The 23,476-nt window shown below is 43.1% G+C and overlaps 1 protein-coding gene across 1 annotated transcript; it reads left to right on the top strand.

Annotated features, from left to right (window-relative positions):
• The first annotated feature begins 279 nt into the window (after nt 1-279).
• myo7ab (myosin VIIAb) lies at nt 280-23,208 on the top strand. Its single transcript, XM_061085795.1, has 46 exons — nt 280-297; nt 2,240-2,353; nt 2,444-2,596; nt 3,751-3,935; nt 4,176-4,297; nt 4,626-4,768; nt 4,869-4,982; nt 5,831-5,984; nt 6,081-6,157; nt 6,291-6,410; nt 6,812-6,954; nt 7,066-7,276; nt 7,396-7,531; nt 8,295-8,401; nt 9,602-9,739; nt 9,849-10,007; nt 10,166-10,258; nt 10,354-10,448; nt 10,625-10,709; nt 11,303-11,521; nt 12,829-13,146; nt 13,703-13,912; nt 13,986-14,162; nt 14,279-14,368; nt 14,828-14,955; nt 15,438-15,564; nt 16,475-16,768; nt 16,891-17,118; nt 17,225-17,395; nt 17,474-17,591; nt 17,680-17,806; nt 18,276-18,445; nt 18,559-18,749; nt 18,866-18,990; nt 19,408-19,565; nt 20,063-20,216; nt 20,425-20,580; nt 20,662-20,767; nt 20,926-21,039; nt 21,230-21,317; nt 21,692-21,798; nt 21,900-22,085; nt 22,204-22,320; nt 22,468-22,551; nt 22,766-22,885; nt 23,116-23,208. The coding sequence occupies exons 1-46, from the start codon at nt 280-282 to the stop codon at nt 23,206-23,208; spliced, it is 6,543 nt and encodes a 2,180-aa protein (XP_060941778.1).
• The last annotated feature ends 268 nt before the right edge of the window (nt 23,209-23,476 follow it).

Below are 23,476 nucleotides of genomic sequence, written 5' to 3'. Positions count from 1 at the left end.
GGTCTCCCAGCTGAAGCACATGGCCGATTGTCTCTCCTCTGACCCGGCACTGTGGAGTCTGAGGTTACAAGAACACTTTCTTCAGGGGGGGGGGGAAACAGGCCAAAGTAAATGTCATCCAGTCAGATTTTGAAGAAGTCGTCTTTCCACCTGTCGAGTATAAGGAAGTTTTCTCAAGAGGTTGTTTGTTCTTTTTCTCAGTTGCCTGATGTCTGTGTCTTTTTACAGAGGCCGAGCTCTGTGACGTCTGATGTCCTGGAACCAACCCGCAGCTGAACCATGGTCATTCTGCAGCAGGTCGGTCCCGCTGGGTCCAAAGGGCTCCATCCATCAACCAGGGTTCTGATTCTCTCATAAAAGTGAACTAAAGCAGGATTTATAGCTGGAGGAGAAACTCACAGATTCTCCCAGCTATAGCTATAGAGCATAGGCTTGTGCTAACTTTAAAACCAGCACTGACCTAAACCAGGGGACACGTCCTCTGATTCACTGCAGACCTCAAAGAGTAAATCCTGCAAAGACCAGACTGTCATATTACGGTTCGTCCTGCCACGTCTGCTCGTTCTACGAAGGCCAAACCTGCTTTAATGGTGCAAAGTAAACTGAGTCCTCAGAAGGATGCAGCTCCTGAATTTGGATACATACATGGTGGGAGTTAAGCTCCTGGCCATCTAAGTACTGCCTGTTGCTCACGTCCTTCTTCTCTTCTAGTCTTTCATCGCTATTCTGTCTTTAAGTTGGCTAACCTGTCTTTACGTACAAGTGACACTATAAGCTTTAAAAACCTTGATAAGCAGAAAGCAATTATAATGTCACTACCAGATAAGATGGAGCTTGATGAATAAATGAGATTCCAGCAACAAACTCTGATATAGCAAATTAATTGTATTTAAATCAAGAGCATTGCAGAAGGAGGATCAATCAACCAAATCAGAGAACATCACATCCCTTGTTTTTTACGAGTTCTGAGTGAAGCCGTCTAGAAGTTTTTGCTTAATAATATTTACAATTAAGTAAATTGGGTGAAAACTCGAAAATGTACAAAAATAATCAAATAAGAAAGAGTGAATCTATTGTCCAGAGCTCCAGAACCAGCTTGTCTCTTCACTCAGTCGGCCGTTGTTATCTCGTATCCCACTCACACACACACACACACACACACACACACACACACACACACACACACACACACACACACACACACACACACACACACACACACACACACACACACACACATACAGAGTCCTGCAGGGCACGTCTCAGACACACAGCTTCAGTCTGCAGCTCAGAGCCTCGGCTATGAATCTCATTCAGTGGGACACATCTGGATGTTGTTTAAACGGAAGTAAAAATAGCGTCTTTAAGGTCACGGTCTAGACTGAAGGGGGGGGGGGCTGAGCTTTGTGCTGCTGTTGTGTTTCTCTGTTGTGATTTATCAGCGGCTGCTGACGTGTGCAGCATCTAAACAACCTGGAAACTGGAGGTCTGTTCCGAAAGTAGGATAAGTCACCAGATTGTCTACGAGTTCTGACATTGTTTCATCCACGAGACTCTAAATCTTCTAATAAACCTTTTGTTTATGAGGCGACTGAAGGTGAGAGCACGACGTAAATCAAACAGAAAAGTACGAACTCCAGACATTCTCCTGAAACCATGCAGAGGTGTCTGTGTGATTCCATTTGAGAACACAGCAGGAAAATTCACCCCACCAAAATGAAACCTCCCACCACCACTTACATCACAACCTTTAAACCGTTTTCAGACTAAATCCCCTCATTCAGAAAGTTGGCAGCTCAAAAGTGAGTAACGCAACTTCAGGTGAGTGATGTAAGGTTTTTATCTAAAACCTTACATCACAGGAACAAAGGAAAGTAAGTAAAATAAGAAACAAGTGACGGAGGATTAAACAAACAAGTGTTATTCTTGTGAGAAAAGTTCAACTGTGATTAAAGCTTTTATAATCAATCTGGGATATTGGTTTAGAATACTGAATAGAAAATGTATTAATTATAGAATCCTATCACCACATTTCAGCCACATTAAGAGGTCAAATTGGCAGGATCTTGTATTATATTAGAACAGGTTTATAATCAAATTTCAAAGTATTCAAAGTTCCTCTTTTCTTCACAAGTATCAATTATGATCTGATTAAACTGAGCAACATAATTTTCCTCTTTAAATGTGAATTCTGGGTGAAATGATCCACATTTAACCGGAGACGTGTTTTTTCCTCCAGGGCGACTATGTGTGGCTGGACCTCAAGACGGGTCGAGAGTTCGATGTGCCGGTGGGAGCCGTGGTCAAGCTCTGCGACTCCGGACAGATCCAGGTCCTGGACGATGAAACCAAGGTACGTCCACTGCCGAGTAGGAACTGGATGTGAACTGTGTGCCTGGACTTCAGTATCCTGATCCCTCTAATTCTCTCCGTCTTCCCACAGGAACACTGGATCTCTCCTCAGAATGCCACCAACATCAAGCCCATGCACCCGACGTCCATCCACGGCGTGGAGGACATGATCCGCCTGGGCGACCTGAACGAAGCCGGCATCCTCCGCAACCTGCTCATCCGCTACAACGAGCGCGTCATCTACGTTAGTATCTCTTCCTGCCACCGATGTAACCGTACAGATGTGACACAGATGTTTAGAGCAGCTGCAGAGTTTTCAGTGACTTTCCAGCTTCTTCATTCGTCTCTACATAAAAAATGCAGAAACTATCAACCGGAGCCAAGTTAAGTTCTTGTTCAGGTTAAGCTGTTTACTACCTCAGACGCCCGGTTGTTTACGTGTTGCTATAAATAAAGCAGAATCTCATTGTCTGTGACCCAGAGGTTAATTTAAAGGGATCACTAACGAGAGAATATCAGAGGCCTTATCTCATAGTTGTGAGTTCAGTGTTGCAACAATTGGATGATTTGTGGATCAAAAGGAAATGGAATGGTAATTATCATGGTGATCAGAAGGTAGATTGAGAAACTCAACTTCTTACGTGTGATTATTTTCTAGCTTGTTATCTCCTCCTCTGTGGAGGCAACAGCACACAAGTCTTGTAAACATGTTTACTGTGGATGTTGAAGAGTTCAGATGACACAGGGAACATCTCCTGTAGAGGTTTAGTGTGTGTGTTTGTGTGTTTTGTTATAGTTAGTCCTGTAATTGTGTTTGGTTGTTTTGTCGTCTTTCTACATTTAGACAAATTGTGGTGGAAGGGTGAGTAAAAAGTCAAAATGGAAACATTTGTGACAGAAAATGTGCTAAAGCTCTTTTTGCGATGCTGCTTTCTCGTAACACGCTTTTTAAAATGTCATAATTTGTCACTGCTATAACTGTGGATGGTGAGAGCTGTTGATATCACAAGATAATAAGTCTTCATCTTGATTCTTTATCAAAAGTAAAAAATCGATTTCCTTCAGCGCTGCACCTCGCCTCTTTTCTTGCTTTATTAATGACTAATTTTATTCTAATGTGAATATATACAACGATGCGCATCAATTTGCTATAAAGAATTACAAGTTCATGTGATTGATCGGACTCAGTGATGTAATCAGTGAAATCTACAGTGCAACTAAAAATGTATATAATAAGCTGTAGTTGCTTAACAGTAGAAAAGCTTCAGAAGCAAATACAGTGAAGTCAAATCTACAGTCGACAATGTTTGACTGATTTGAATAATATAGCCGTATAAACTAGTTGTTTGTACCAAGTCATTAAATGTCCTGTGGTTGTATCTGTGTCGGTCGCTGCAGACGTACACCGGCTCCATCCTCGTGGCAGTGAATCCGTACCAGCTGCTTCCCATCTACACCCCCGACCAGATTCGCCTCTACACCAACAAGAAGATCGGCGAGTTGCCGCCGCACATATTCGCCATAGCTGACAACTGCTACTTCAACATGCAGCGGAACAACAAGGACCAGTGCTGCATCATCAGGTGAGTGAGCACGAACCAGTTCAATGAATCCATCAGCACTGGGATCTGTATCGAGGATTATTACATATTTTTAATTGAACCTTTATTCAACTAGGAAGTCCTGTTGATTAAATGTGTGTATTTAAGGCAGTGTGTATTTGTGTGTGTGTGTGTGTGTGTGTGTGTGTGTGTTTGTGTGTGTGTGTGTGTGTGTTTGTGTTTGTGTGTGTGTGTGTGTGTGTGTGTATGTGTGTGAGACAGCGGTGAGTCCGGAGCTGGGAAGACAGAAAGCACAAAGCTGATTCTACAGTTCCTCGCTGCCATCAGCGGTCAGCACTCCTGGATTGAGCAGCAGGTCCTGGAGGCCACGCCCATCCTCGAAGGTCACACAGCTTGTTTTTTAAAGTTTGTCTCCCACTCTGGTTTCTGTTTTTTATAAAGTGGAGGGAAATCCTAGAAGAATAAAAGTCTAAACAATCTTTAAACAACTCTTGATTGACCTCTAGTCCATGTTGGCTCAAAATCTGGGGTTCAAGGTTAATTTGTGACCTTGGAAGCAATTAAAAAATAACTTGGTGATGAAAAATCTAATAATTGTTGTTATTATCCCTCTGTGAAGATTAGAATATCATATGATCAAGATACTTCAGCCTGTGTCCCTGAGCTTTCTTTCTTTCTATCGCCTCACTCTGGATTTATGTTTCCTTTCAGCCTTCGGAAACGCGAAGACGATTCGCAACGACAACTCCAGTCGCTTCGGGAAATACGTCGACATCCACTTCAACAAGCGCGGCGCCATCGAAGGAGCCAAGATCGAGCAGTACCTGCTGGAGAAGTCCAGAGTGTGTCGACAGGTAAGATCAGAAACAACACTAATTTGTGACGCGATAACAAAATGATGAGATGATCACAAAGCTCCAGGTTTTACTTATAATCTTCTTGTTTCTCCTGCAGAATCCGGATGAGAGGAACTACCACATCTTCTACTGTGTGTTGAAGGGGATGCCTCCGGAGATGAAAGCCAAACTGGGTCTGGGCCTCGCCACAGATTACTCCTACCTCACCATGGTGAGTCCGCGGCTCTGTGAGGGACCGCTCACACCAAACTGTCTGTGTAGGGACTGATTTACAGATGTGGCTGAAAGGTTTGGGTGCATTTCATCCACGTGTCTGTGACTGTTCGCTGATGATACTCGACTGTTTCTCTACAAAATCTTAAATCTTTCCACACTGATCTGAGGAAAGCTTTAGAATGACTATTTGTTCAGTTACGGTTTTAACTAAACACACTGTGTAAGATGTGAATGAATCTAATTTCATGACCATTGTCACTGTCTCTGCATTATTCTGGTGTGCGGAGCTGGAGTGGTCTCACTACTGCCTCCTGTGGGCAATAGGGAGGGTGCAGCAATAAGACCATCTCATACTTCATAACAAGTGACACAAAGGCATCGGGGCTACAAGCAACTAAAACATTTTAAGAATTTGTTTTTTTCTCCGTAAACTTTACAAAAAGAAAGAAAAGGCTCATCCCAATTTCTTGTATTGTCTGACCAGCAGTTAACAAACGTTTTAGTTAAATAGCGCTACACAAATAAGAACAGCTGCAGAAGAATAAGACATTTGAGAGGCTGAAACCTAGTTGGAGATATTTTTCCATTATAAGCAACAAAAGATGATAGAATGATAGTTTCAATTCCACAAAAGCTCAGATTCATGCTTTGTTCTGTTTTTTAAATAATGTCCTAGTTCTGTACGAGAAAATGTGTCGGGGTTGAGATCTGGCTGATTTGGTAAAAGTTTAACTTTCCACATTTCCATTAAAGAGCAGCAGGAAGCTGCTTCTCTTCACTTTGCAAAGAAGACTTGATAATGACACAGATAACCTGAGGCTCTCTGATTGTTTAATCTTCCAGGGGAACTGCACACAGTGTGACGGCCGCGACGACTTGAGAGATTACTCCAGCATCCTGTCGGCCATGAAGGTCCTCATGTTCACCGAGACGGAGAACTGGGAGATCTCCAAGCTGCTCGCTGCCATCCTGCACATGGGGAACCTGCGATTCGAGGGTACGTCCCACGCTGTTGTCATCGTTAAAAACCTGTGGTTACATCTGGACTGTACCATGTTCAGAGGTGAATTTAAATCTTTCTCGTGTCTCTCAGCTCGAACGTACGACAACCTGGACGCCTGTGTGGTCGTGAGATCTCCTGACCTGGTGACTGCTGCTTCACTCATGGAGGTGTGTGTGTGTGTGTGTGTGTATGTGTGTGTGTGTGTGTGTGTGTGTGTGTGTGTTTGTGTTAGTGCATGTATTGATATCTTGAATGAAAGACTCACTCACTGGTTCCTCTAATGGTTGTTGGTTATTGTAGGTGGAGCCTAAGGACGTGATGGTGTGTTTAACCACTCGAACCCTGATCACTCGAGGGGAAAGCGTGGCCACGCCCCTCAGCGTGGGACAAGGCCTGGACGTCAGAGACGCCTTCGTTAAGGTTCGATCTTTAAAACAATTATTTAACCACTATCCATAAATAAACAATCCAGTTCAGAGCAGAACATATTATTTGAGGAGATCGAGATTAAAAAACTAAAAAACTTTCATCTATTACAAACAAATATCTCAGATTTTGTCAGTAAACTCCATTAATCATATTTATTAATCATACTTTGTAGATACTTCCGGTTCTGACATCACTGTTGGGTGTGATTAAAGCTGTAGTACATAAATAAGTTAATATACTATACACATATATTAATAAATATACAAGATATACACATTATAATAAAATGAAATAGCATTTATTTGTTTTTATTTAAGCAACAATAGGATGACATTTTTTTAAATGAATAAAAGAATTGAAGCTTTGTATTGACGCTCAGTTTCTCGTGTCAGGGGATCTACGGGCGACTGTTTGTCTGGATCGTGGATAAGATCAACGCCGCCATCTACAGGCCGCCGTCCTGCGAGAGCAACATCGTGCGCAGATCCATCGGGCTGCTGGACATCTTTGGCTTCGAGAACTTCATCGTCAACAGGTCTTTTATACTTTGTGGTTTGATCAGGAGTAACGTTTAGTGTATTTTTAATGCTTATCTATTCATCTAATATTAAAATACCTTTCTGCTCCCTCTGATTTTCCGTCGTAGCTTCGAGCAGCTCTGCATCAACTTCGCCAACGAGAACCTGCAGCAGTTCTTCGTTCGTCACGTGTTCAAACTGGAGCAGGAGGAGTACAACCTGGAGGACATCAGCTGGCAGCACATCGAGTTCACCGACAACCAGGACGCCCTGGACATGATCGCTCACAAGCCCATGAACATCATCTCCCTCATCGACGAGGAGAGCAAGTTCCCGAAGGTACGAAACCAGGAGGAGTCTCGTGAAAGCTGGGATTTGATTTTAAAAACATAGATATTACTATAGTTTATTAATTTTATTTATAATTGGTTCCTGGTTCCTCTGGTTTCCTTTGTCAGGGAACTGATGCTACGATGCTCTACAAGCTCAACTCGCAGCACAAGCTCAACTCCAACTACATCCCTCCGAAGAACAGCTACCAGACCCAGTTTGGTATCCAGCACTTTGCCGGTGTGGTGCATTATGAGACCAGAGGTGTGTACGTGTCAATTTTACTGATTCAAAGTAACAGAATTGCTCTTTGCTCAACCAAGTTTATTTATTTGTTCTCAACATGATGAGCTCTTCTGGCTTGTTTTTGTTTCTGTGTAAGTTTTTCCTCCAGAAATTAGCTCTTCTGTCTGTTGCACAGAGTTTAGATTAGTAATTTATCAGATTAGTTAATCAGTTGAATTGAATTTATTAATTAATTAATTATTAATTAATTTGTTTCAGCAGCTTTAATTGTTAATTATAATTTATGTCTATGGTTGTAAATTGAATATTTTTATCTTGTTTTTGGGCTGTTAATCCATAAAAGACACAAACTTCTGCTCTAAGAAAGTATGATGAGTATTTCTTATTAGTTTCTGTCATTTTATAAACCAAACAATTATCTGATCGACCAGTCATCCCTCAAGTTCTGCAATGTTCTATTTTCCAATAATGTTATATAATTGGAAAGAAAATTGGCAATGATCCCTAAGATGTGGTCCTTTCAAAGAACTGTAAGTGAGGTTCGATATTTTACAGATTAACCATAAACTCTATTATAAATAACTATAAATAAAAAAAGACATATGGATATGTTGTTGAAAGGCTTATGTCAATCGATAAATCAGTCCCTCCAGTGTACACATACTTTATACATAGTGTTAAGATTCAGTGTCTCATTTTGTCTTGTGTTTTGTCCAAAACGACTTGAGCTGCAGGCGTTAAACTTCCTGTGTCTTCTCTCTGAATCCTTTCCCTCCTCCAGGATTCCTGGAGAAGAACCGAGACAGCCTCCACACCGACATCATCCAGCTCGTCCACTCGTCCAAGAACAAGTTCATCAAGCAGATCTTCCAGGCGGACGTTGCCATGGTGAGAACTAACATGGACGTGACACCACAAGATTCTACCGCACGTTAAAATCCTGTATTGATGGACTAATATTTCCTCATCCCGTCGGTCCACGTTTGTCACGACTTTGAAGGCGTTGCCGTCTTCACCTGATATTGTCCTCGTTGACTTTTGCCTCCTGCAGCTTCCACCCCCCTCGCAGTGTTTGTCTTTTACTAATGTCACACTGTCCTGTCACTCTTCTGTCTCTCTGTGTCCTCTCGTCTTTTCCTCTGACTTCAGTTTCTGTGTGGCTATCAGCAGCCCAGCACCCCCACTCCAAAGGTAATCATCGGCCTTTGGCAACACCTGCTCACTCGATCCCTGTGTGTGTTTGTTTTAACTGAACCCAGATGTTCGCGGTGTGGGGCGTCGCTCTCTTGCTCCTTTAAGCTCCTCCCTTTGTTCCACAGGTGTGAACTTTGTTGTAGCAGAAACCAAAAGGATGAAATTAATGAACGGAAATGTGCAAATCTCTCTGACACACACTTTTCAGTCCTCGTCTTTTCGTACTCAGTGGGAATATATAAAAGGCAAAGTCTGGTGTTTGTAAGGTGAATAAAAAGTTTCTCTGAGAAGTTCAGGGACTTTGAAACAGGAAGTCCTGTCATTTTCTGTTTTCTGAGACGTGTCAGAGATTTTGTGTTGTTTCATGTTTCCACTGTCTTGTTGTGTGTAGCTGTGTTAATGTGTTTGCACCTTGTGTAATGCATCGTGTACCAGTGTTCACCATAGACTGCAAAGAAAGAGGGACGACCCTTCCTCACCTCCTCCATACTACTCAGAACTTTTCAAATATTTTATATTGACAAATGATTAATTGGTTAATTGACAAAATAGTTAGTAGATGATTGATAATCACTTGCAGCTCTAAGTCAGTGGGTTGAGAAAAAACTCAGACTCTCAGTCTGTATCTATAGAACATATGAAATATAAACGACACAACTTGAATTTGAATAAACGTGATCAGAGAATAATAATAATAGTAAATAAAGTCTTTAAGGGGTTAAACATTTTTAGCATCATGAATATTCCCACCCGATGTGTCCTGTAACTAATAAGGTTGAAATATGTTTGTGTGTGTGTGTGTGTGTGTGTGTGTGTGTGTGTGTGTGTGTGTGTGTGTGTGTCTATGTGTGTGTGTGTGTGTGTGTGTGTGTGTGTGTCTGTGTGTGTGTGCAGGGTGTCGAGACAAGGAAGCGCTCTCCCACTCTGAGCAGTCAGTTCAAACGTTCCCTGGAGATGCTGATGAGGACGCTCAGCGTGTGTCAGCCGTTCTTCGTTCGTTGTATAAAACCCAACGAGCTCAAGAAACCCATGGTGAGTGAGCAGTGTGTGTCTGTGTTTGTGTGTGTGTCTGTGTTAGAAATACTACATCTTTATCACATGTAGGTCTGTTAAACTGATTTATTCTGTTGTGTTTCCTCAGATATTCGACAGGGAGCTCTGTATCCGTCAGCTGCGTTACTCCGGTATGATGGAGACCATCAGGATTCGCCGGGCCGGTTACCCCATCAGATACAGCTTTGCTGAGTTTGTGGACCGTTACCGAGTCTTAATGCCTGGAGTGAAACCTTCACACGTTCAGGTCAGCAACACAACCACCTCAGTCACTTCTCTGGTTCTGTTGATGCCTTCTCGTCCTGATTAGACCAGTTTGTCTGATCTTTAAAGGATCTCTGTCTGGTTACATTACATTTTCATTCGTAACAATAATCACTTTCTTGTGTTTCCTTCTCCTCACAGGAGGATCTGCGGGGAACCTCTCAGAAGATAGTTCTGGCTCGACTGGGGAAACTTGACGACTGGCAAATCGGAAAGACCAAAGTTTTCCTGAAGGTTGTGCATCATTCATACTGGCCTTAAAAAATAGATTTATTATCATTTGCATCTTCATGTCCAACCGCCTGCTTCTGTTTCTTTGTTTTTTTCAGGATCATCACGACCTGCAGCTGGAGGTGGAGCGAGACAACGCCATTACAGGCAAGGTCATCCTCATCCAGAAGTCTGTGCGAGGACTGAAAGAGAGGTCAGGATCTTTATATACTGTCCCTGTACTTTCCCTTTATTCACTCACACTATCACTGGAAGCACATTTTGTATATTCGGGAGTAAATATGTTCATTTCCAAAAGGAAGGATTCATCTCACAATGTATTATAACATCCTGGTTTCAAATCTGACTTCTGCTGTTATTATTCTACAGGAACAACTTCCTCCGACTGAGGAGCGCGGTGACTTTTATCCAAAAGGTCTGGAGGGGATATCGGTGCAGAAAGAATTACCAAATTGTGAGTCCTCAGCAATCAGTGTGTAGCTTGACAGTTTTCCATTGATATACATATTCTAAAGGTGGCCTGTAGAGATTTACTGTTCAAAACAAAATTTGTTTATACACAGTTAAGGCTCATTTATACGAACTAGCACCTTTTAAAACTTGGGTTACAAAGTTCTTTACAAGGATAAGAGATGAAAGGAGCAGCTTTTCCTTCGCTACCGTCCAGATGTTCTGCAGAAACTGTTCGCCCCTGTGCCCAAGCTTCATTATATTATAATCTCAAAGTCTCTCCTCAGAAAAAGTTCCACCATTATTGAATTTTCTGCCTCGTGTCTTGAGGTTAAGAACAGAAGGCTCCATTCCTATATATGAATTTAACATTAATCCTAAATGAGCCTTTACTCAGATAAATCTTACTTTGTGTCCTTGTGATCTAACAGATATAATTAGTGCTCCACACCTTATCCTGTATTTCTGTGGAATAGTGTGACACCATTGGTAGAACATGAAACAAACAAGAAGACGACCCACTCGTCCACTGTTCCACTTCAGGTCCGAACCTCCACGTGGAAACTTAACCATCTGTTTCCTTCTTTCACTTCCCAGATGCAGAAGGGCTTCCTGCGCCTTCAGGCCGTCTTCAGGTCGAGGAAGTTCCTAAGAAGCTACCAGATTACTCGCCTTCGCATCACTCTCACCCAAGCCCGTTGCCGCGGTTTCCTGATCCGGCGGACGTTCTGGCGGCGCCTGCGAGCCGTGTTGACCATGCAGGCCTACACCAGGGGCATGATAGCCAGACGCTTCTGCCAGAGGCTGAGGGCAGAGGTAAAGAGTCACTACGTTTACTACTGCTACTCTTGTCGTGTTGTTGTTGACGTGCCACACAGACGAGGATCCTGGTGCTGAAGTGACGTTTTATTACATAACTGTGAAGCCTTATGACATTTGATCATGTGATGCCACGGTTAGAGACTGGAAGAGATTTTTAATAACTTAAAATATGCCAAATTGTAAATGTTGTTACGTTCAGACAGAGCCAGGGTTCTGTTACTCCCTGTTGGGATCATAAGAGTTTAGGAGTTGATATAGAAAATAGAAGGGTGCCATTATGAAAATAAAGTTAATTCTAATCAAATTGAAACTATATCATATATAAAATAAAAAATAAATTCATAATAATGTTACAAGCACACTTATTGAGGTTTTTTGGTACCTAAAATGAAAAGTCAAATAAACACTTCTAATATTTCTAAATATGTATATGTTTTTAAATATATACGCCCATCCAAACCTTATTTTGAGCTTTAATTAAAATGTTATATAATAATTGTTTCTTTATGAATAAAGAGCAAAGTTTGGATTATTATTGTTTCATTATATATTTTTTATCTATTAATGTTCCTTCACCTTTTTTTTAAGTATTTATTTAATATTGAACATTTTGGGATGTCATATAATCCTGGTTTAAAATATGTTGCATAAAAACCTTTTGATTCATGTATTTTATTTTGATGAATTACGAACATTTTTGTGAGCTTTTTTAATGTTTGTTTTTAGTTTTAATGAGAAAATGCCATTTTTGCACATTGCCTTCACTCGCCCTGTTATGAAAGACAATGTTGAATAAATTATTTGTTTTTGCAAATTATCGTTTAATCTGTTTGTTGTAAAATTGACGAGAGATTTTGGAGAAAAATCAGATAACGCTGCACAGCAGGTCTCGGCTGTTCCAGTGATCGGACAGTGAAGAAGCTAAGTGGGTGAAGCAGCTCGATCAGAGTCGGCTGCTGTTACATGTCATCACTGTTGTGTGTACATTTGTGTGACATGTTCATGACAACACAAATGAAACTCTACAATGTTTTTCCATGTGTAGAAGTGTAGGTTTATTCAGCTGTTTAGCAGTTAGTGTAAATGGTAAAAGTATCTTTCACTGAGTTCAGATGTAAATAATAGTTTTATAATCTTTGATAAATGTCGTCTAGTGATGTCATTCTTAGAATAATGTCTCTATTATTTCCCCTGAGTTCCTCTAGTTCAGTTTTACACAAAGAAAAAAAGCCGAAGTACTAATCTGTTCATCATCCTACCTGCCTCTGTCCCTCTGTGTCCTCTCGCCCCCCCCCGCACAGCTGCAGCATCGCCTGGAAGCCGAGGGCCAGCGTCTGGCCGAGGAGGAGCAGCTGAGGAACCAGATGACGGCGCGGCGGGCGAAGGCCGAGGCCGAGAGGAATCACCAGGAGCGGCTCGTCCAACTGACCCAGCAGCAGGAGGAGAGGGGGCGCGAGGAGAAGGAGGAGGCGAGGAGGAAGAAGGAGCTGCTGGAGCAGATGGAGAGGGAGAAGGAGCAGCCTGTGGATCACTCCGACATGGTCGACCGTATGTTCGGGTTCCTGGGAAACTCGGGGCCGTTACCCAACCAGGACGGACGAGCACCAAGTGGCTTCGAGGTATGTGTGATGCCTGACCAAAAGATTCAAATGTTTCTGCAGTATTTGTTTATTTAGTTGCTAAATAAGATGCTCTCAAATTTATATGGTTACAATAAAGTATGAATAGGGATGAATATGAGTAGGAACTTTGAAGTTTAATTTAACTTCTTTTAACTTTTCCAATCTGCAGTTTATTTCATCTCTGATTTGACACAATATAACATTTTCTTTCTTTAGGAAATGGAAATATATGTTAATATTTTTGTAGGTATGTTTGTGTGGATTTGGATTTGGATGTTTTGTGCAACTCTCTGATCACTTTAGCATCCATTTACACTTTATCTAATTCCAACAGACACAGAAAAATATAGACTCATTATTTAGAGTTTATTTTTTGTCCATGTGATGAATTCACTTCACTTCTTTTAGCTCTTACTCGTCTCCACCTCTGTCTTCACATCTGGCTCTGAAGTATCTCGATATTAAACCTTTTTTAATCACCTGCTCATACATTTTTGTTTCATCTTCACTGAGTTTGATATTAATGTTTTTCTTTGTCTTTCCCGCTTGTCAGGACCTGGAGAACACTCCTCACACTGAGGAAGCTGAAGAGGAGCTGCTGAATGAAGCTCTGCCGCTGCCCGATGAAGAAGAGGAGGATCTGTCTGAGTACAAGTTCACTAAGTTTGCAGCCACCTACTTCCAGGGAGTTTCCACTCACACGTACATCAGACGACCGCTGAAGCAGCCGCTGCTTTTTCACGAGGACGAAGGAGATCAGCTGGTGAGACTCAGGTTTGGATCTCTTGCTCACACTGTTGTTCAGATGACTGGTAACCTCCTCTCTGGTCTCCCAGGCTGCTCTGGCCGTGTGGATCACCGTGCTGAGGTTCATGGGCGACCTCCCCGAGCCCAAGAGCCAGCTGGTCATAAACGACGGCAGCGAAAAGATTCCCGTCATGACCAAGATCTACGAAACCCTCGGGAAGAGGACGTACAAGAGGGAGCTGCAGGAGCTGCAGGTGGAAGGAGAGGTGAGGGACAAATGAAGACGCCTGAAGGACGCCAGTGACCTCAGTGATATCAGCCTGTTGTCAAACTATCTCCAGATGTGTAAGATGTCATTGTGGTTCCTGGCTTGTGTCTGCAGAACAGTTCCATCGACAACCAGAAGAGGAACAGCATCAGACACAAGCTGGTGTCTCTCACCCTGAAGAGGAAATCGAAGATCACAGAGGAGGTGAGATTCAAACCAACAAGAACTTTTCATTTAACCTTTAAACTTCTGACGTTCATGATTGACTCTTAAACTATTCTCAACTATTTCGGTCTTTTATTGCAGCTGTGATGAATTTGTTTGTCCAGGGATCAAAGGTCAATCCTGCGAGCTTTACCTTTTTAAATCACAAATTCAATCCAGTTTCCTTCGGTTTGAAATGCAGCTGAAATTCCCTGCATAGTAAAAAATATCTCATAGTGGAAATTAAAAACCAGTATAGAATCGATCCAATATACAAAAACCAGGTCATCCTGCAGCATCACTGTTTGATATATGGACCTGTTGATGGTTCTCTGAGCAGAGGTTCAGTTGAAGTGTGTGTTGAAGCGTCTCTCTCTCTCTCTCTCTCTCTCTCTCTCTCTCTCTCTCTCTCTCTCTCTCTCTCTCTCTCTCTCTCTCTCTCTCTCGTGTCTGCTGCAGGTCACCAGGCGTTTGACCGAGAGCGACTACGGCCTCCAGGGGAACAGCATGCTGGAGGACCGGCCCACCTCCAACCTGGAGAAACTTCACTTCATCATCGGCAACGGCATCTTACGACCGGCCCTCAGGTGACCTTTGACCTTTGTTCTGGAGCAGATTCCTTTAAACGTCTCCACTGAATCCACAGAACAGCCTGCTGCACAACATCCTCTGAGATGATGTGTGAGGGTACAGTTTGTCCTGAGGGTGGCGCTACAGACAAAGCCAGTGTTTAAACTCAAAAGGTTTTATCTCCTAGGTGACATTAGAAGAAACCTACCATTACCAGAGGAAGGTTTATATAAAGTATTCAAAAGGGAAATGATTCATCTCGTCAGGAGCATGAATTTGTTGAGCAATTAGAGTATACAATATTTTCCCTTTAGCTTCAGGTTTATTTCATTCCACAAAAATGTAAAGTGACCACACATCACAGGATTTAACTGTTTAACTTGGGACTATTCATTAAGACTGAAAGATTATATAGCTTCAGTCCCTGATTGAGTTTTCCAGAGTGTTTTTTAAATGATTAGACCCCTGATGTAGCTCCTCTGTTGTTTCTCTGCTCCAGGGACGAGATCTACTGTCAGATCTGCAAACAGCTCACCCAGAATCCGTCCAAGAGCAGTCACGCCCGAGGATGGATCCTGCTGTCGCTCTGCCTCGGCTGCTTCGCCCCCTCCGAGAAGTTTCTCAAAGTAAGAAACCTCTGACTCAGTCCTCGTGAGGACTTCACACCCCCTTAGTGCAAAGTCTCACTCGAGCATTCGGTCACCTGAGACCTCGGCTCTCGATTTACCAGGATTTGTTATGGGAGAGGTAAAGCCGCTGGGCGAATACAAATGTGGATCGGCCAGACGACTGATGAGTGATTCATGTGATGTTTGTCGGAGACTGAACACAACTGCTCTTCCTTTTCATTGTCTCCTTACTTAAATGATTCCATAATTCCTGCAACAAAATCAAATTATCCACAAAAAGAACCTTGTGACATTGACAAATCAAACCAGACTGAACAAAAGAGAGAAAATAAATGCTTCAAAGACAGAATCCAACAGAGAGCATTAGACAGAGCAATTACTGAAAGTCACAAACATCTTTCTGTCTCCGTCATAAAAGTCATAAAAGCTCAGGAGTCTGAACCAGAAAAGCAAAAGTCATTAAAGTAAACAAAAGTTTAAGTTATTAAAGAATCCACTCAATAATATTTTTTTCCATTATTTGTATGGAAAAAAATATCCAATCCTATAATTTCAGCTCAGAAGATTTAATACTTTCCTTTTCTTCTGTGACTGTTTGGTCAAAACAAGACGTCTGACTTTGACTCACAGTTTTCTGACACTTTATAAACAACACAACAATAATCAGCTATTAATAATGAAATAATGGATGAATCAAAATGTTGTGTAAATATTTTCATTGTTCATTTGATAAACTTTTTGCTCTTTCTCTCTCAGTAAATTACAATTAACTCTGTTTGTTCCTTTGTTATGATCTCAAACAGAGTCAGTGTGTAATTTCAACTTTTTTATTTGCTTTATTTGACTCAGGATTAGTGATTTGATGAAGTTTTCTCTCATCTTTTTACGTCTGTCCCTCTGTTTTTAGTATTTACGGACCTTCTTGATCAACGGTCCCCCCGGTTACGCTCCATACTGCGAGGAGAGGCTGAGGAGGACGTTTATCAATCGCACGCGGACTCAGCCGCCGTCCTGGTTGGAGCTGCAGGCCACGAAATCTAAGAAGCCCATTATGTTACCGGTCACGTTCATGGACGGCACCACTAAGACCCTCCTGGCCGACTCGGCCACCACCGCCAGCGAGCTCTGCAACGCTCTGGCAGACAAGAACAACCTGAGAGATCGATTCGGCTTCTCGCTGTACATCGCCCTGTTCGACAAGGTGAGAACCAGGGGTGTGGACGCACTGGGAGACACTGGGAGACACTGGGCCCCAGGGGGACAGACGTGTAATGTATGGGTACAGTATGTGACAGGATGACCTTATGAAACTGCTCTCGTCAGGTGTCGTCATTGGGCAGCGGCAGCGACCACGTCATGGACGCCGTCTCCCAGTGCGAGCAGTACGCCAAGGAGCAGGGCGCTCAGGAGAGGAACGCCCCCTGGAGGCTGTTCTTCAGGAAGGAGATCTTCAGCCCCTGGCACAACCCGGCCGAGGACCAGGTGGCCACAAACCTCATCTACCAGCAGATCGTCCGAGGGGTGAAGTTCGGAGAGTATCGCTGCGAGAAGGTGAGAGCTCCGTGTTACTGAATTCACAGTTCGTCCATTTCTATCTTTAGAAGGAGACATTTATGATCTTCTTCATCATCTCTTTGCCCTGTGTCTGGTCTTGCAGGAAGAGGACTTGGCAGAGCTGGCCTCTCAGCAGTACTTTGTGGATTACGGCCCTGAAATCCTCCAGGATCGTCTGCTCAGCCTCATCCCGTCCTACATCCCCGACAGAGAGATCAGCGCCACTAAGACGTCAGAGAAGTGGTCTCATCTTATCATCCAAGCCCACAAGAAGGTACCTGCAGCAGGAAGCTACCAACCACAGACACTTTGTTCTGTGAGCGACAGTGACTAACTGTAGTTGATTGTTCAGGGAGTAATCTTGAAGAGGAGGTCGAACACACAGAAGGTGAAGGAGGACGTGGTGGATTTCGCTCGTTTGAAGTGGCCTCTGCTCTTCTCTCGCTTCTACGAGGCCTTTAAATTCTCAGGTAAGATTCTGAGTCTCATCGTTAAACTCCGGTGTCACAGGGAATCTGTTCTCGTTCCTCGTGGTCGTGACACACGTCTCCTCCACAGGACCCAGTCTGCCCAAGAACGACGTGATCGTGGCGGTGAACTGGACCGGGGTTTACTTTGTGGACGAGCAGGAGCAGGTGCTGCTGGAACTGTCTTTCCCAGAGATCACTGCGGTGTCCAGTAGCAGGTATGATCACAAAATCATAACCTGTGTCACAAATTAGATGGGTTTTTTATGTGTGTAGATGTGGAAAATGAGATCTTACTTTATGGCTTCTCAATTGTAAGATTTTCATTCTGGGAATTTAAATTTAAAGCAATTATCCAGCATTTAAATTATTACCTCAGGATTTAACTGGTTTAATATGAATTTCCTTTCTCAGAAGTAGCAGGTACGATCGAACCACTGACAACAAAACCTGTGTCACGGTGAAATTAGATGATATTTGTGTGTGTGTAGAGGTGAAAATGATGAGTTCCTACTTTATAGCCTCTCAAATACTGTGAGTTAATGTGCCTGACTGGCATTTTAAATGTGTGACCTAAATATCAACAGAATCGACGATTTTCATTCTTTAGTATCGTAATTTAAAGCAATTATCCAGCCTTTAAATTAGAATAATTACCTTTTGGTTCAAATGAATTACCTTTTTCAGAGGAGGTAAACTCCAAGGCCAGAGCTTTACCTTGGCCACTATGAAAGGAGACAAGTACACGTTCACCTCCAACAACGCCGAGGACATCCGGGACCTGGTGGTCTCCTTCCTCGACGGTCTGAGGAAGAGGTCCAAGTACGTGGTGGGACTGATGGACTGTCCCAACCCCGGTAAAAATTCATGGATAAATGGAAAAGAAAAGCTTGTTTTGAGGCGGTTGTTTTGCATGTAAGGGCGTCAGATACGTGTTTTAAACAGGTTTACGTACGTGTTCTTTATGCAGCCGGGGTCGACTCCTCCTTCCTGAGTTTCTCCAAAGGGGATCTCATCATCCTGGACGATCACGACGGAGAACACGTGATGAACTCGGGTTGGGCTCATGGCATCAACGACAAGACCAAACAGAGAGGAGACTTCCCGGCTGACTGCGTCTACGTCCTGCCCACCGTCACCAGACCCCAGTACGACATCGTGGTGGGTGGAGCCACGACTAACCACTCGAGATTATTGATTACTGCTTCGTCCCAGTAGTGAAACCATGTCGTCTCCTCCCTCTCTCCATCTATTCTTTCTCCCTCTCTCCATCTCAGGCGCTCGTGACCATGACTCCCGATCAGAGACGAGAATCCATCAGTTTGTCCCAGATGAAGCCGTCAGACACCGAGGACAAAACAAAGACGTACACGCTGGAGGAGTTCTCCTACGACTACTTCAGGTGCTTTTTATTCTGTATCTTCAAACAACATTTATGGTTAAACATCGCTGTGGTGCTCGTGGCCCCTTTATTCAAAGTTCTAGCTTGTAAAATGTAGGTGAAAGGATCTATTGGCAGAAATTGAGCTGCAACATGCAACTTCACCACTAGATGTCACTAAATACTACACACTGAACCTTTAACCTTGACTCAACTTCTGATCTCCATCATGTCAACATCATCATCATCTGTCAATTATAACAATTCTGGATTAAATTGTGTCCAGGACTTAGGCTGTAAATAAAGATGGCACTTCCTGTGGAGTTGAGATGATCCTTGTTACTATCAGAGCTTCTTAATTAAAGCGTAAATTAGCATGTTATGTGTGACCGGTGTCCTGGTGTCCACTCCCCCCCCTCCCCTCCTGTGTACCTGCAGGCCTCCTCCTAAGAACACCTTGAGCAGGGTGATGATCCCCAAGTCCCGAGGGAAGGAGCGTCTGTGGAGCTGCACCAGGGAGCCTCTCAAACAGCCTCTGCTGAAGAAGGTGCTGGCTCACGAGGAGCTCGCCCAGGAGGCCTGCCTGGCCTCTACAGATATCCTTCACCACAGTGTGTGTGTGTGTCGGTGCAATTCCCTAAACATGCCAGATTTATTTACCATCAAGATCCATTTATTATTCCCGGGAAATGTAAGAGAATGTGGAAAAACACACAATTACACACAATGATAAAGGAAGGGATAATATTTTTTGGTTCTCTGATCCAGATCTGCACCAAAATGTTACCGCCTAGTATTTTAGGGACAAACTAAATATAATCTCACTACAAAGTAACATTGTCTTGTCCATCCAAATATCTGAGATTTCAAAAAAAACATGTTTTTCTCTGAGAATTAATATCTTCTCACTCTTTGTAATATTTCTCTCTTGTCTTGTTTATCTTCATAAAATGTGTTTTATTTGTTTTACTAAAACAACCATTTGACCTGTTTCTGTATCAAATGATTTAATCATTCATGTCAATCCATTAAAACTGTTGTTATGTTGTTGTTATGGTTGTTGTTGTGTTGTTGTCCTTAACTGCGTCTCCACCTGTGATGAAGTACATGGGCGACTACCCGTCCAAACGCGTTCGCTTCGTCAACGAGCTCACGGACCAGATCTTCGAAGGAGCGCTGAAGGCCGAGCCGCTGAAAGACGAGATCTTCTGTCAGATCCTCAAACAGCTGACGGACAATCACATCAAGTGAGTCTGAGGCACACACACAGGACATCTGACGTGTGACGATAACTGATGGTTAGAAATATAAGAAACACATGTGTATTTTATTATAGAAGCAAAGGTGGATTTCAAGAAGCTCACCTGCACATGAATCAAGCTTTTTCAGAGTTGTCAGATCACATATTTAAGTGCTGTGAATTATTCATACAATTGTTCCTTCCCGTGTGTGTAGGTCCAGTGAGGAGAAGGGCTGGGAGCTGCTGTGGCTCTGCACTGGTTTGTTTCCTCCCAGTAACGTCCTGCTGCCTCACGTCCAGAAGTTCCTCCAGGCCAAGAAGCACTGTCCTCTGGCTCCGGACTGTATGCAGCGGCTGCAGAAAGCTTTACGGTGACTCACACAGACCGGAGGTGTTTGTGTCTATTTAACACTCTTTCTGTCGTTTAACCTCTCCTTGTGTATTTGTCGTAGAAACGGCTCGAGGAAGTATCCCCCTCACCTGGTGGAGGTGGAGGCCATCCAGCACAAAACCACACAGATCTTCCACAAAGTTTATTTCCCAGACGACTCAGATGAGGTCAGTGACGACTAAGATAACGATAAGCTTAAGCATTTCGACAAAAGGGAAGCAGCGTCGACGTTTTCACGACCACACACTGCACATGGCCTCGTGTTCCAGCTGTTTCACTTTGTCGTGTTCCAGCTGTTTCACTTTGTCCTGGTTTGCGTTCTCAGGTGTTTGAGGTGGAGTCGAGCACCAAAGCCAAAGATTTCTGCCACAACATCTCCGGGCGTCTGATGCTCAAATCCTCGGAGGGCTTCAGTCTTTTTGTCAAGATCACAGACAAGGTGAGAAGGGACTGTGGATCTGGATTCTGGTGAATATGGTTTGTAGTTACTGAAGGAGTCCATGAGTTTTCTTCAGCAGAAAGAACAGAGCTCACTTTATTTTATTCTGTCACTTTTTATGCTTTTTGGTTATTGAACACCTGTGGAATCTGCTTCTTAGAGAACATCAGTTTGTGGTTTGGTTTTCCAGGTCATCAGTGTCCCCGACGGAGACTTCTTCTTCGACTTCGTGAGGCATCTGACGGACTGGATCAAGAAAGCCAGACCCGTGAAAGACGGTAAAGATGAACCTCTTCAATCTGTTACTGCAAGAAAGCACAAAGCTGCAGCTCTCCAGTGTTGTTGATTATAGTCGTAACCCTGATCTTCTTTGAAAAGGTGACACTTTAAACTTAAAAATCAGACAGAAGGGAACTTTGGCTCAGCTTCTTTTAAACAACTAGTTCATAAACTATTCTGTGTTAAAGTTGTTGCTTGAAATGCTTTACACAGATAGAATTAGGAGACTCTGAGCTTTTCAAACAAGGTCAAACTTATATAGTTTGTGTGTAGACTGAGTCCAGAACAAACTGCCCACATGTATATTATTGTTTAAAGTTGATATTTCATGACTCTTCTAACCTGTTGTTCATGTTGTGTCTTCACTGTGAAGGTGTCGTGCCTTCACTGACGTACCAGGTGTTCTTCATGAAGAAGCTCTGGACCAACACGGTGCCGGGAAAGGATTCCATGGCCGACTCCATCTTCCACTACTACCAGGTGAGTTTTAGCAAATTTATATGGCACTTTGAATAAATTAACAGCTTGGAGAAGATAAACAAGAGCTCCCAGACGTTGTGTAAACTGTGTCGACTCTGCAGGAGCTGCCTAAGTATCTGCGCGGCTACCACAAGTGTCCGAGGGACGAGGTGTACCAGCTGGCGGCGCTGATCTACCGGGTGAAGTACGACGAGGAGAAATCGCACTTCCAGAACATTTGCAAAATCCTGAAGGAGCTCGTGCCCCAGGACCAGCTCCGACATCTGTCCCCGGACGACTGGAAGAGGGTGAGCGCACGTTTCACAACAGCAGAGACGGAAATGATCAGATATGATCTCTACTGAATACGTGTTGTGTTGTTATGAGGATTTTAACTTGTGTTTTTGTCTTTGTTTCCCGTCTCAGTCGATCCTGTCGCTGTTCAACAAACAATCGGGGAAAACTCCAGAAGAAGCAAAACTATCGCTGCTCAAAATCATTTACAAGTGGCCCACGTTCGGTTCTGCCTTCTTTGAAGTGAAGGTAAAATCGTTAGAATTTGTGCAGCTCAGTTTGTAAAATACGTAATTACATGTGTTGTGTCACGTTCCCTTTGAGAAAGAAAGAATAAACAAGCTGCATCACACAGTGTGTTAGGTTTTTGGTTTTAAATGGTTTTTTTTTCTGCAGCAAACAACGGATCCAAATTACCCAGAAACCCTCCTGATAGCGATAAACAAACACGGAGTGAGTCTGATCGATCCGAAGTCGAAGGTGAGTCCTGATCCATCATATTCCTGCACATGATTAATCACCAGTGTGAGATAAACGTGTAGTTTGTGCATCAATCGGTGCAGAACTTCATTACCCATAAATCTCTGCTTGTGCCTTAAAAACAGATCTTGCTTAGATTTTGGTCAGTTTGGCTTTAAGTTGCTCAAACCACAACTTGTAGATTCAAATTGTAAGTGTTTACTTCATCCTGCAGGAGATCCTCACCACTCACCCCTTCACCAAGATCTCAAACTGGAGCAGCGGCAACACGTATTTCCACATCACCATCGGAAACCTGGTCCGAGGCAGCAAACTGCTGTGTGAAACCTCCCTGGTGAGTCCCAGCACACAAGACTTTGTGAGAATATGGCAACAAAAAAAGGATTAAAATACTTTATTTCACTTGAGCTGTTGTTTTAAACATTTCCACAAAATCAAATCAAACAAGACAGGGACGATTTTAGACAAAGTGAATTTTAAAATCATTGAAAAACTCAATGAATCTGAAAAGTAACAAATCTAAATAAACAAAAATCTAACACAGAGCAATGTTTTACTCCTCAGGGCTACAAAATGGACGACCTCTTGACCTCTTACATCAGCCAGATGCTGACGACCATGACTAAACAGAGAACGTCCCGGGGCAACAGCAAGTGATCTGAAACTGGAAAGTCATCGACCACTGTCAATCAATCCTGCACACACACACACACACACACACACACACACACACACACACACACAAACACACACAGACACACACACACAGTGTAAAGCCACGTGGACACTCATCTTTGCTTTGTCCCCATCGAGGGTTTGTTCAGACAGACACGATTGACGGTTTTCTCCGACACTGTAATGCCAACGTTTTTCCTTTATGTTCTTATGAATGGGCTCCGTCTTAAAACTCACCCGCTGCCTTTGA

The sequence above is a fragment of the Limanda limanda genome, chromosome 14, assembly GCF_963576545.1.
Source record: "Limanda limanda chromosome 14, fLimLim1.1, whole genome shotgun sequence".
Classification (NCBI taxonomy): Eukaryota; Metazoa; Chordata; class Actinopteri; order Pleuronectiformes; family Pleuronectidae; genus Limanda; species Limanda limanda.
The sequence above is the reverse complement of the archived record's forward strand: the minus strand, read 5'-3'. Positions and strand labels throughout refer to the sequence as shown.

Coding starts and splice junctions, on each gene's coding strand:
- myo7ab (XM_061085795.1), top strand. Junction 2,597..3,750: donor ACAACGAGCGCGTCATCTAC/GTTAGTATCTCT, acceptor CGGTCGCTGCAG/ACGTACACCGGCTCCATCCT. Junction 11,522..12,828: donor GCCAGAGGCTGAGGGCAGAG/GTAAAGAGTCAC, acceptor CCCCCCGCACAG/CTGCAGCATCGCCTGGAAGC.